Source organism: Pecten maximus, chromosome 11 (genome assembly GCF_902652985.1).
Source record: "Pecten maximus chromosome 11, xPecMax1.1, whole genome shotgun sequence".
Taxonomy (NCBI): domain Eukaryota; kingdom Metazoa; phylum Mollusca; class Bivalvia; order Pectinida; family Pectinidae; genus Pecten; species Pecten maximus.
The window spans coordinates 15,279,678-15,294,857 of NC_047025.1; the positions used below are offsets into that span (position 1 = coordinate 15,279,678).

General features: G+C 33.7%; 1 protein-coding gene across 1 annotated transcript; it reads left to right on the forward strand.

Moving 5' to 3' along the window:
• Positions 1-914: 914 nt before the first annotated feature.
• On the forward strand, positions 915-14,300 carry LOC117337135. Its single transcript, XM_033897961.1, has 2 exons — positions 915-995; positions 12,580-14,300. Exons 1-2 carry the CDS (start codon positions 992-994, stop codon positions 13,053-13,055), a joined length of 480 nt encoding a protein of 159 aa, XP_033753852.1. The 5' UTR covers positions 915-991; the 3' UTR covers positions 13,056-14,300.
• The last annotated feature ends 880 nt before the right edge of the window (positions 14,301-15,180 follow it).

Here is a 15,180-nt window from a genome sequence, read left to right on the forward strand (position 1 = left end):
CCTGTTAGATTTTGTAACTCGTTTTGTTCATAGTTTTCGGCGCTTAATGGTGAACCATCGAACTGTGGAATGCTCCAGTGTTGTACTAGACTTCACTGCCCATCATCTGTTTTTGATGATGGTATATTTTGTGATAACGTATATATCCCAAACCAACAAACCACATGACTGTTTCATTGACATATTGCTCCATGTTCCTAGTACGTGACTTTAAACTGTAAAATAAAGTAAACTGTAGCTGCATTTTTCAAATACGTTCATCAACTTTCAAATTAAATTACAAGCGGTGACAACATTTGTGTACGTAACGTTTACGTAACTGGAAGGTTGTCTGTCCCTGCACGACTCTACTTTTTCTTACGGTATGTCCTGATATAGTGATTCATCAAAGATTGGTATTTTTGTTTCATCGTCAAATATTCATAGATACATTTTGTATGTTTATATATTTACCCCAGTCATGATTCTTATACGAGCACCATATTAATGTGTTGTTTTTGTTAGTGTTTGAAGTTTATTTATGTAGTAAAGCATAAAAGCTTGCTCACCACGTCAACGGTTTGGCATCAAAATAGATCTAACAAAACTCATATAATCTAAAGTTATAATCATAGATAATATTTCATCCCCAAATATCGTTTTAACACCGATTATTAATGGGTACGATCGCCCATGTTTGTAAATCAAATATGATTATATATTTTAAATGTTTTGTCGGAAGAATGTTAACACAGACTTGGATCTGATATGTTTTCAGATAAACTTGTACATAAAAAGACCATCTTTTCTCCTCAGGTATACACTGCATCTACGTGGATATCAGCCGAGTCATCATTGAATCGCCTGAGTGACCATGTAGGGACCACCATACCGTGACAGTTATCACAGGGAGTGAGCTCGCTCAGTTTCTCCGATACATAACTTAGTTAAGACGAGATCGGGACAGTATTCCTGTATTTATTCAGTATTGTTATGTCCAGATCTACGAACGATGGGTAAGTTGATTTTTCAAAAATAGTGAAGCATTTTAATAGATTGAGTTTTAATTTGATTACAATATCATATTCATTAAGTGTTAATTTTAATTTGTTTTAACATCAATGTGTACTAACTGACAAAATTGAACTTGATTCCCACTGCCATTAACTGTTGACTGTTCTATTTTGATTCCCATTGTTATATAATTAACTGTTATTAAATCATAAATCTGTTGACTGTTCTAACTTGATTCCCATTGCTATTATAATTAATTGTTATTAAATGTATAAATCTGTTGACTGTTCTAACTTGATTCCTATTGCCATTACAATTAACTGTTATTAAATGTATTTTTTATTAATAGCATCTTTTACAGTAGGCATGTTAATAACAATGCTATATATATTGTGTTGAAGTGTCGTAATGTAATGTTAAACGAATGAAGTGTTAATGTGAATTCGTTTCCTTACATCCTTACATTAAAAGTAATTTAAACCTTGTCTCACAACACATAAGTATTACAGCATGGACATTTTGAAGATGTTTTCAAAAGATTTTTTTCCCCTATAAATCACTCCAATATACAGAAGTATAGATTTCTAGATATGCAGTTGACTTTTACTTATTGAGATAGGAATCTTTGGTCAACTCTGCCAAAGTAAACGATTTTAAGTACGTGTAAATCTTATGATAAATAATGCAAATATGCCTAATATCACTATACAATGAGATAGAGCCCGGCTTATCCTCCTCCATGTTTTTAAAGATCATTATCTCATGCTTTAGGAAATGTAGGTCGCTGACACAATTTCATGATGGCAATTTACTATAATGGCCATATGAGAGCGAGATAAAATTCATACAGTATATGCGCACACTTAAATTATATTTGTGTCGAAATAAGGAAATGGAATATAAATAAGATACAATATTTCATGCATTTAAATGTCATATACACGGCATTCTTTTCAAATAAGAAATACTACAATATGTTGTATGTTAATTGGTGTCCATTTTTGCTTTAAATTTAGAATTGACAGTGAACCTTTAAGGACGTACGTCATTGTATTCCTTCACCTATATTGTGACTTCGAAACGAAAGTTAAATATAATTCTTGTCTTCTTTAATAGGCATACACTTTTGAATGAATAATTATGGAAATAAAATGTTTCCTTATTTAAAAGAATGAATGAATAAATTAATTAGTAAATAAATAATTATTGTTATATATTGATTACATTGAATTGGTAAGAAAACAGCATTTCAAAAATACCATAGTTACGATTAGCTCCATAAAAATATATTTGAGTTGTTAATGGGAAGGTTAGAGGTATATTGTTGATTTTGATTATGCTGTTTTTCTAACGTTTTATGTGTTAAGATTATTCATTAACGTGGCATCATAATACCACTTTCATGCTGTACTTTTAGTAGTTACTGATACTTTCAGTTTTATAACATGCATATATTATTTTAGAATGTAATATGTTGTTTAAATGATTCAATAAAAATAGTTAAATGGTACGTCAGCAAATTATTCATACATTCATATACATCAGTAACGTGTCTGCTTTCATACCACAACAAAAACTAGCCAATTTTGGATGAAACCTTTCAATTTTCATTTATGGACGTTTGGGGGGAATGCACACCCATAAATAATTTGAGTGTTGTCTTGAGAAAATAGTTGAAAACAGCTCAGAGCACTTCATGAACTTTACTATTAGTTTTTCGTTTGAGGACATTTTATGAATGCCATGATTATAATTTGTTCGACCATAAACCATCCTGCAAATAACTCAGAAAAATTGTTTGAGAGTCAACGTGTAATCACGGAGATAGTTTTCATTGCCCACATTCTTTGTACCATCACAGTAGACGTGCAATGCTATAGCTATTTTAACTTCTCGGCGATATCTTTCATAACGTGTAGAGGATAGAGGCTTTGCTGTCTACATGCTTCCAATCTGGAAATTAGTATAATGTGTTGTGGTGGCTTCGGGTAGATCTGGAATTGTACAAGACTTATCTTCTCTGTCTTAATCAAGGAATCTTAACAGCTAATTTTAGAATAATTCATTACAACGTTTATACCAAATAATGTTCATATTTACAATTGATTTAATCTCTTTATCTATATACTTTTAACTCTTTAATTGCCTAAAAACTTTGTAACATAGCTGTACCTACTAATAAGAGGTTAGCCAAGTCGAACATATTGCTGTCAGTTAAAACAAAATTATTACCGTTATAACGAGATAAAGTAAACATTGGCGGAACCCTAAGTTTATCGCAAAGGTTTCGTCTTGCCTACGACGAGACTATCATTTTTTGGAATGTGATGACTATAGACATCGGGGATGATAACACAATATATTGCTGTTTTATTACATTTTATCTCAGAGAATGGGAGAAGTCACATGCAGAAGACGTATTTGGGGTAAAAACTTATATGTAACATTGTAACATATATTAATCAATGACAAATTCCCGTTGTCCGTGTAATTTATAGTGTACAAATGATGGATGGTATTCCATTGTAGACTGTAATGAATTCACAAATATTCAAATTCCGAAAGTGGGGGTATTTTATTACCAGGCACAAATTATGATGGATGGTTAAACTTTTGAGACGTCCTTTCATACTGTATCCTACAGGCTGCATGGATACATACTTTCATTTTAAACAATTTTGAATAAATTTGCTTTATTGTTTTCAAATTAAAGAAGAAGAAAAAACTGAAAACGGCTGGTAATTATAAACTTTAATTTCCTCCTTAAAACATGCGAATGAAGAGTTTTCCGATATACTGATTGTTACACAAACGCATCTTATAACCAGCATTTATAATTATCCCAATCCAAAAAGTACACCCTTATTTCCATTGCTTCCACAGTGACAAGAGCCCGCACGCATTATCAAAGATAAAATTAATCAGTTGTACTACATGTTACAGGTACAAATGTTTATGCCCAAATAGGAAAGAACAAAACAAAAAAACCCATTTCATTCGTGTACAAAAAAGCGACATAACAACAACAGAAATCTGACGCGTAGACAAATATCTTACTAAAAATCCATGATTAACAAAATAACAGTCTCTGCGAAAAGACATGCCGAAGTGTAATGGAAAATATCTATCAAATACAGATAATATCAAGTCCTCAAAATGAGAATCAGTGATTGTAAAAATGCCCACTGGAAACAAATGAGATGACTCTCTTATCAGATCATCACATCAATCAGAATATTCCAATAAGACCTTGAATATCGAACTGTTATGTATCAAACGTGTGTGTTCTGGTACAAGGATGATATACATGTACTCAAGTAATGGACATCTTACCATGTTAAAACTCAAAATAATATGTTTATCAGCAGTTGGTTATGTTGTAAGATAGGAAAGTGGACGGGTGTGAAGATTTCGTGTCCCTGATTCCATGCTCATGTGTCCGATCGACTCTGTCAAAAACTATCTTTTAAATTCAACACGTTAATAGCATTAAAGTAAATTAAAGGTCCTTGGAACATGTTATGATACTACTTAGAAAGGTTTCATCTGGTATGAAATCAAATTGTCAAAAGCAGTGACACTATTGTTCCAGGTGATGTACCAGCAGTTTAATTAATCTTGTTACTCAATAACGCTACTGTTTTGTAAACGAGAAATTAACTCTGTCTAATTAGTTTCATCCCAAGTATTTCATCTCTGAAGTCGTGTTTTTACACAATATTATTCGGTATAGATCACGATACTTCATTCTTAGAAAATAATTTAATCTTCGCATCAATGCTTTTGGAAAATCGAGAATAATAGTATGTAGAAAAGTAAGATGTTCTGACAAGTTTTCAGGGTCCGATGTTCTAGATAGAAGAAAAGCTTTTTGAAGTTCTCCACATTCCGTTTATACCTTGGATTGACTCTTATCTCCGTTGTTACACCGTTGTTGTAATAATTCTGTATTAATGTAGATTTCTATGGCAGTTTCATTGATGAGGCAAAAGACGCATATTCTTCCGGAGCATCTGGTCTTATTATGCGTGTACTCTTTCTGGGATCTCCATACAAATCTCTATTTGATTTATGTTTTGCCTTCTTGTAATCAGTTTTGAGTTTGAATCATGGTTAGTTATTATGTCGGTAATCTCTGTTTTTTTTCGAATAGCAGTAAGACGTCTGGGTGAAAAGTATGAGAGACAATTAAAACGTTATCAAATCATCAATATAAAGCTTAGGGACAGTTTTTGGAGTAAACCTTTATCTAGACATTGAAGCAAAATTATATACTCGACTACGCTCTTCTCGAAGTCGATAAAGATCCAGAATACAAACTATGCTGGTAAAAGGAACCAAATCGTCGAAAATTAAATAAGATTCAATTCAGACAGGAGTATATCATGTAGACAATCCTGACTGTAACGAAAGTCTGATAGAATATAGGCGGTTGTTGCACGATTAACAAAATTCCTATAACAGAAAATAGGTAATATTAGAAAATAGTTGATTTGTTAATTGGGCCATTGTGACATTTCAACATTACATTTTAGCTAGAATTAAATATTTTGACAAATTGATTGAGTATATGGCCTCTATTCTTGGAAAAGCGAACCTAGAGTGCTCAATATTAGATGCAAATATACGACTCACATATGTAAAACAAAGAGGTGTCTTTTGCATCTAATTATTATTTGAAAAAGTTATTGATACCACACCTTTATTTAGAATGGTTGATGTTTGGCTCCAATATTTGTATCTAGTGTTCCATATTGATGCTAACAAGTATGTCTCTAGTTGTTGAGGCTATTATAAATCACGAGGATTTATAACACTTTGAAAAAAATATGCAGTGCATACATTATGTCTTCCCTTACCTGTCTTCTACTTCTGGTCAATTAACAAATCACTCCATAGGCGTCGAAACCCTTACTGTCTTCCTCCTCTGGTCAATTAACAAATCACTCCATAGGCGTCAGAACCCTTACCTGTCTTCTACCTCTGGTCAATTAACAAATCACTCCATAGGCGTCGGAGCCCTTACCTGTCTTCTAACTCTGGTCAATTAACAAATCACTCCATAGGCGTCAGAACCCTTACCTGTCTTCTACCTCTTGTTAATTAACAAATCACTCCATAGGCGTCAGAACCCTTACTGTCTTCTACATCTGGTCAATTAACAAATCACTCCATAGGCGTCGGAACCCTTACCTGTCTTCTACCTCTTCTTAATTAACAAATCACTCCATAGGCGTCAGAACCCTTACCTGTCTTCTACCTCTTGTCAATTAACAAATCATTCAATAGGCGTCAGAACCCTTACCTGTCTTCTACATCTGGTCAATTAACAAATCACTCCATAGGCGTCGGAACCCTTACCTGTCTTCAACCTCTTGTTAATTAACAAATCACTCCATAGGCGTCAGAACCCTTACCTGTCTTCTATTTCTGGTCAATTAACAAATCACTCCATAGGCGTCGGAACCCAATCTCGAACCGTCATCTAGTCCGATTTTGTTTCAAAGATAGAGAAAACATATCCGTATTATATTTCAAAGATTAAATATCGGGTAACTCTCCTTACATACAAATTGAATAAGAAAAGGAAACATAAACTCCCAGAGGTAAAAAGTGGGTCGACTGCCTGTATGTCACAAGAAACCTAACACTAGTATTCCTATCTCATCTACCGCAATTCTCCTACGGAACGCCCACGTCATATATTACAAGTTGACTTTTCTTCGCCATGATTTTATACAAAAACTATCACTTATACGCCATACCTGTTACTAAAGCCCTCTGTCTTCATTAACTGTGTGGGTACTTGGTCTTCTGTTTACACGAGGTAAACACGGAGCATTACTAGTAGATTATCATCTATCGACATGTCTCATATCACAATTAAATAACAGCTCGCTGTACACTAGCTGGTCTCTCGTCTTGTTTCTTGTAGAATTGCATCATTTTTGCTTAATTTGAATATTTATCACATCAAAAGCTAGCTCGCCGTTTGGAAATCATGAAATAAATGCTGTCAAATGTCAATTTCTTATTCATATAGCATGGCAGAAAAACGTTTTACGAGGCGATAAATTACAATTCTTCGTAGTAAAAGTGAGTGTCCTCAGCAACAAAACGTCATCTGAAAATAAATTGCCATTGCATCAACGCGATAAAAAAACAAATGATCCTGTTAAGCAACATTTCCAGTCAAAAAATCTATCTCACATGCATTGTGCATGTTTAAAAAGCCATAATATAGCAATGCAATAGAATGATTTTCTACTTTTAGAAGGCTGAAGATTTTGAAAATGTAACATATAGATCAATACAATTTTTTAACAGATATTTAAAATTCAGTATCAGTAGCAATGAAAGATAAACATAAATATTGTAAATCTGTGAAGATGACAAATAAGTAAAATTACTTACGAGACAGACAGACAGACAGACAGACAGACAGACAGACAGACGAAATGCCGATTAGGTTCAAGTTTTAAATAAATCGGTAAATAGGAACATTTTATCTTTTGTTTGAAAAGTCCTTTTGAAAGGTTTGAATAAAATCAAAATAATCCGCTGCATTATCACGTAAGTGAAATGCTGTCAATACTGTAATGCTACAATGATAGTTTAAGCTTCATAATGAAAATACAACGAATCCCATTGCAGATTTATTGTTGTCTTTCTCCCTTCTCTAACATGTTTTTTTATTTTTTATTTTGCCATATTAGCAGCAGTTAAAGTTAAAGATAAACCAGGGTTTTTTTGAATAATGGAAACTCCGTATTGAGATTCCAAACTAAAACTATCTTTTCAAATATTTTCGTACGTAATGGTGTTTCTTCTTGCATTTTGATACGAATGGTATTTTTTCAAAAATACTTTTAATAAAAGTAATTTAATTCAGTACATGTAAAAATAGAAATCTAGTTTTAATTTGATAGTATCATGATGAGGTAAAAACACGTGAAACTGATTGCAGTCGACAAGATATTTGTAAGATCAAATATTTCCTATCTTTATGCATCTATTACCTATTAGCTTAAAAATCTAAATTACAAATACATGTATTTACCAAAAAGTTATCAAAAAGGGTTTGATTTAAATTTATGATGTATTGGGTCCATTAAAATGTCATGTTTTATTAATACGCTATATGTGTATTCAAATTTCCGTAAAAAGTAATTCTAAAACATTTTGACACCAAACTTTAAAATGAAAATCATTGAACAAAAGAACAGACAGGAAAGACGTGTTACGAGTAATTTTATGATTTAATTGTGTTCATTTGGTGTGAAAATAAGCAAAGTGTGTTCTGTGTCTGGTAAAATTTCCATTAATGATCCTATCGATCATAATTATATACATGAGTTGACTATCTAGACCCGTATCCACGGTGTTTGGCATTGAGCAATAGAAATTGACGCCGATAACATTATGAAAAGCAAAAGTTTGAAATCAAAACAGAAAAAAAACACTGGCTTTTCTTATCAGGATTCTATGTGGAGACATTTTGGTTGAAATTTGTATAATAACGGTAGCAGTTGAAATTTCAACGTGTACCAGTGCTCGGTGAAGCAAATCAGTTTGACACGTAGTAAATGGCGATCTTTGTAGTTTCCAAATTGATACGGGAACTTTTCATGAAGGGTATATTGAGACTCTTTCCATTAAATAGAATGTGAATTTTACTATACTACTCGTTGAACGAAAACATCGAGTAGAGACAAAAAGTGTAAATAGCTGGCTATTATAATTTGTCATTAGCAAATCATGGATGTCATCTTTGTTGGTCTTCAATGTAATTTGTCTACAGTTAATAATTTGATACTGTATATATTTTGTGAATACTATGTAATTTATATATGATTATTTATCTTACAATCGGTCTGTTATCCAGTGAATTCGCCCGTATAATATGTTGGTATATGTTAATAGTGAAGTATATTAAGTACTATGGCACGATTTTCATTGTCTGTGCCGGTCAGAAATCTATTGTAACGTCATACTATGGACAATGACGTGACATCATACTTTGAAAGTCGACACAAAAATGGCTGTCTCCGTTTGATTAAACCCTCCTCCGTTAAAAAAACCTGTCAGAATTTAATTTCAGGATAAGTTGATGAAAAGTTGTAGTTTTTACTCGTTTTATAAAATCTCATCTGGAATATCCTATATGTGAATTCTGTGAATAGCTAACATACTAGTAAACAATTTACTGTTTAATATGGCTACTCCCAATATTTATGTATCTACAGTACCACATCAGACCGAATATTACCGTTAGATTGTATCATCATAGAGAAGGATGCTGTCAGTAATGATAAGGGCAACTAGTTAACATATTGCCTTTGAAATACAAGGTGGTGCAAGCCTCTCGTCTTCTCACTCCTGCATATACATCATTAAAATCATGCTCATCTGCATATAGACAAGTACAAAACCCGTCTACCCCATCACGAATGGCCCACCTCTTTAAATAACTGTCTATTGTAAAGGAAAACTTCATGTAAATGAGCCTAATATTCATTCATATTTATTAAGCGGCACCTATATATGTCAGAGAATTTGTATATGATTTATCGGTAAATTGACAATTACGAGCCTATGTTTGCTGATTTACATATCATTTTAGCATCTATTCATTTTAACACCAAGAAAAAGCGCTCCATATTTAAGATAAGATAAAAGGTTACCTAATTATCTGATACATAACGTAATTGTGTCACATGTAAATAATATGTATATTATTAATATACATAGGCTAATGGAATGACTAAACACATTTGCGCCGCGATGGTGCCACTCATTATGGCATGCTGTTCAAATACAGGATTCTGTTAACACTATCTTGTTTATCATATCATATTGATGCAATGATAAAACGGCGAGTCCTTTATTGTGAAATCATACCAAAACCGACGAATTCCTACAGAATTGTATCCTAGTATAGCTAACGACGAACAGCCGAGGTCATATTACACTTAAAGCATACCGTATAGCCGGTTATTTTCGAGGTTTAATAAATTGCGATTTTCATTTAAAACGAACGAATTTAATCTAACGAACTACAATTTCGCGATAACCCATAAGGGAAGATGATTACATAATTTTGGCCATTAGCTAAAAGGGAAGATAATTATATAATTATGGTGAATAGCTATATGGGAAGATAATCATATGACTTTGGCGATACGCAATAAGGGAGGATATATGATATTTATTGATATACAGTGTATATATAATGTTTGTACATTTGTATTGTATACATTTGATATAATTTCCCTCCCCTGTTTATCCCGCCCATTACATACCTTTTATCGCAAAGACGGTAAAGAGTACTATATATAAAATACTGTGTTTTAAAACCTGTATATGCATATGCGACCCATCTTTACTGTTACACTGTATATTGCAAATGTTGATTTCTCCTATCTGATAATTTGTTGGAGTATAACATTAAGGGGCCGCGGTGGCCGAGTGGTTAAGGTGTACCGACACTTTATCACTAGCCCTCCACCACTGGGTCGCGAGTTCGAAACCTACGTGGGGCAGTTGCCAGGTACTGACCGTAGGCCGGTGGTTTTTCTCCGGGTAATCCGGCTTTCCTCCACCTCCAAAACCTGGCACGTCCTTAAACGACCCTGGCTGTTAATAGGACGTTAAACAAAAACAAACCAAACAAACCAAAGTATAACATTAACTTTATTATGTAATTGATATTCAATACGTCTTTTATAAATCTCATTAACAACACTTATTGGTCTCCATTAGTATTTGTATAATTCTAACCGCAAACACAGCTGCTGCCTCTTGCCCAAGTTTCTAGACAGAGATGACATAAATATATACTGTTTGTCTGTGCATTTATATATATATATAAACTGATGAATCTTATTAAAGATATTTAATACTTGATTCTTTGAAAGGAAATTCTGCCATCGTAGTAGAAACTTTACCTGTTCAGGGGTTCTCTATCCTTTCCAGTAGACATTTGTTTCGAATGTTTTATATTTATATATTTAGCAGTATGGTTTAATGAGATTCAGTAACGATTAATGGTTATTTGGCATAACCATGATATATTTGTCATATGTAGCATATAATCTGTTCTGCTTAATTATAATTATCGAAACTACCTTGGGTGATTGGAGTGTTGACCCAAATATCACTTATGAATGCTTTATAATGCTGAGAACACCACTTTCTGTATTCCGCAAGAAATTTATTGATTTTGAAGTGGTTGCATTCTGAAGAAATGTTTTTTTTTTTCAAAAGTGAATTGGTGATAGCAAATTTAAGTGGCAAATCACTTCATTGAAAAATTCTAATTTAACCCTTTTCACCCACTTTTATCATTGTATATGATCAATAAATCAATTGAAATACACGGCAAATTATTGGTAAAAACATGCTATAATACGATATAATGACTAGTGTAGTCAACAGTCTTACAATACCCGAAATACCAAGTCACGTTTACAATTAAAATATCATATCGCATAGAAAGTTACTGCCGTCAGTACAACAACGTGTTACAATTCTCTTTACATTCTATTCTATACAAAAGATTATTTCAGCTCTGATTTTAAACAATATCTTTCTAATGTTTCAAAAACACGGTCTGGACATCAAATCTGTGCGTTCCTTTAACAACATTGACACATAGCATACTGCATTGATAGACACTAAACATGCTGCATTGATAGACACTAAACATGCTGCATTGATAGACACTAAACATGCTGCATTGATAGACACTAAACATGCTGCATTGATAGACACTAAACATTCTGCAATGATAGACATTAAACATGCTGCATTGATAGACACTAAACATGCTGCATTGATAGACACTAAACATGCTGCATTGATAGACACTAAACATGCTGCATTGATATACATTAAACATGCTGCATTGATAGACACTTAACATGCTGCATTGATAGACACTAAACATGCTGCATTGATAGACATTAAACATGCTGTATTGATAGACATTAAACATGCTGCATTGATATAGACACTAAACATGCTGCATTGATAGACACTAAACATGCTGCATTGATATAGACACTAAACATGCTATATTGATAGACACTTAACATGCTTCATTGATAGACATTTAACATGCTGCATTGATAGACACTTAACATGCTGCATTGATAGACAGTTAACATGCTGCATTGATAGACACTTAACATGCTGCATTGATAGACACTTAACATGCTGCATTGATATAGACACTAAACATGCTGCATTGATAGACATTAAACATGCTGCATTAATATACACTAAACATGCTACATTGTTAGACATTAAACATTCTGCATTGATAGACATTAAGCATGCTGCATTGATAGAATTAAACATGCTGCATTGATAGACACTTAACATGCTGCATTGATATAGACACTTAACATGCTGCATTGATAGACACTAAACATGCTACATTGATAGACATTAAACATGCTGTATTGATAGACACTTAACATGCTACATTGATAGACATTAAGCATGCTGCATTAGTCTTGCTTTGGAATGATTCACCCAAAATATTAATATTCATATCGTAATGAGACTTTCTTTTCATTACAGGTCGTAGCGGAATGAACTGTAGATGGCGTTACCAATTGAAGATGTTCCTTGTCATCGTGATTCTATTAAACATGTTCATAGCTCCTCTAACCTACAATTCAGTCAGGCATCCTGCTCCACAAGTCAAACATGAAAAAAGAATGTCTATAGATAAGTCATTTTTAGTGTCACTGCATAACCCTCCTCCGTGGCTGGTGGATTTATACAAACGAGCTGACCCCAAACAATGCGGATACACCAACTGTCGATGGAGTATGGACAAGTATCTTCACAGTGTCAGCGACGTCATAGTGTTCCATGGTCCTTCGCTTGACAAAATTCCTATCATCAGGTCACCTGGTCAAACCTGGGTAATGCTTGCTTTGGAGAGCCCTTTGCATTTTGGGTCAAATTACAAACTTCCGGCATGGAAGTCTGTATTTCAATTGGACAATGACGTACCGGAAGGACTCGGATATCTATTTCCCTTATTCTGAAGTCATTAAGAAAAACGACTTCAGAGATGAACATAACTACACTCAAATTTTGAAGGCCAAGAAACATACTATTTCTTGGGCGGTATCCCATTGTAATGCGCCTAGTGAGCGGGATAGCTACGTGAACTATTTAAAAGATTATATTGACGATATCAACACATTTGGTAAGTGCGGACATTTTTACTGTGGTGAATGGGAAGACCCTGAACAGTGTTTTAGGAAAATGGCTAAAGAACATAAATTTGTTTTGTCATTTGAAAATTCATTCTGTACGGATTATATAACAGAGAAAGCTTTCATACCATATACCGAAAACATCGTACCGATAGTTCGCGGGGGGTCTCAGTATATATCGGTTCTTCCTAAAGGGACGTATATAGATACCAATGACTTTACTACAGTAAAGGAGCTGGCTGACTATATCATTGAGATAGACGGACATAAGGATATGTATCTGGAACTTCTTCAACGTAAGAACCAATATACTATTTTTCCAAAGGTGTCTACATACCAGAGGGCAATATGTCAGGTCTGTGAGAAACTCAATACGGAAAAACACGCAAATGAAACGTATCCGGATATAGCAGCGTGGCTCTGGAAAAGCGGTGGATGTTTTTACCCTAAAGATGTTATGCCTAACTAAAATTTATAAAATTTATGAGTTTTCCCAAACTCGCTTAAATCTTTGTGTGATGTATTTATGTCTTTACTGCCGCTGAGGGCAGTCGCACTGTAACAATTTACATAACTATAGGACCTATCTGTTACCGTATTACGAATCTGGGTCTTAATGATATCCCTTACATAACCATTTAAATGATGTAAGGCGGGACGTTGCACTTTTAGTAGAGATCCCATTATTTAAAAATATCTCCCAAATAACCATGCGACCTGTAGAGGAATGTTGCATTATTAAGAGTGACCACATGCCTTAACAAGAACTCCCAAATGACCATGAGATCTATGAAGAATTTTGCATTATTAAAAGGGATCCGTTGCCTTAACGATGCCCGTTAAATAACGATACGACCCATGAGTTATTAAGATCAATGTATTCGGAGGATCCCACGCCTTAACGACAGTCATAACATAACGATGACAGGGAGATATGGACACCAGATACTTTGTCGGGTTATCGTTCTTAATCTGCCCTTTACGAAGTTTTTCGTTTAGCTATTACATGATAAAATCTTCACTTGCATGTTAAGTGGTTGATTTGATGCTGATAAAATTGATAAAATTGCGCATTTCTGTTTTTCATATTCTTCGTTCGTTGTTCACCGGTGATAAATACTTATATGATATGCATTTTAGTGCTTTTCTGCACCAGGTATTCGTGTAGATATCACATACCGTTGTCAGTGATTCGTGGAAGTTTTATCAATTTAGTATCCCACAACATTGTTAAGTTGTGATGTTTTAATGTGTTGAAGTGTGAGGATTGAAGGTGATTACGATGGTCTAACTAAACTATGATCATGTAGGCTTCTCTGTTAACAACAGGTCGTAATAAAGGGATTTTTCTCGCCTCGGATTATACGTAAAACAAGAATACTTTTCTCTGTCAATATGCATATGTTGGTTCCCTTGTCACGTCCTTGTTTCTCATTATGTGGATGTGACTTAGCTATGATTTGACCTAGATTTGACCTATAGTTGACCTAGATTTGACCTAGAGTTGACCTTGTTATCTAGTTTGTCTTCCTTTTATCAATTTTGAATTAGAATTGTAATTTCCGGTGTATATCTGTATTCTCTCCTGTTAAGTAAAGAAAACAGGCTGAAAATTTCCTTCGAAATGTTTGGAAATAGTCTGTTAAATTCAATGCAAAATATGAATGAAATTCTAATGTTGAAGATAGGGATATACTGTATAGACATTCCGGACCATAACACTTGTATCAAATTTCATTATATGCTTTATTATAAGTTAAAATTAATATATCAATTTGCGACAGTGTAAACAGTTTTGTATCAAAAAAGTGACCAGATCATGATATCACTATTTAACAGAGTCGTTCCCACCTGTATGCCTCTGAAAATTCATGCTGTATACTGATAGAGGAGACAGGGAAACATTAATAATGTTGATATTTACAGGTGCTTTATTACATAACGCAATACA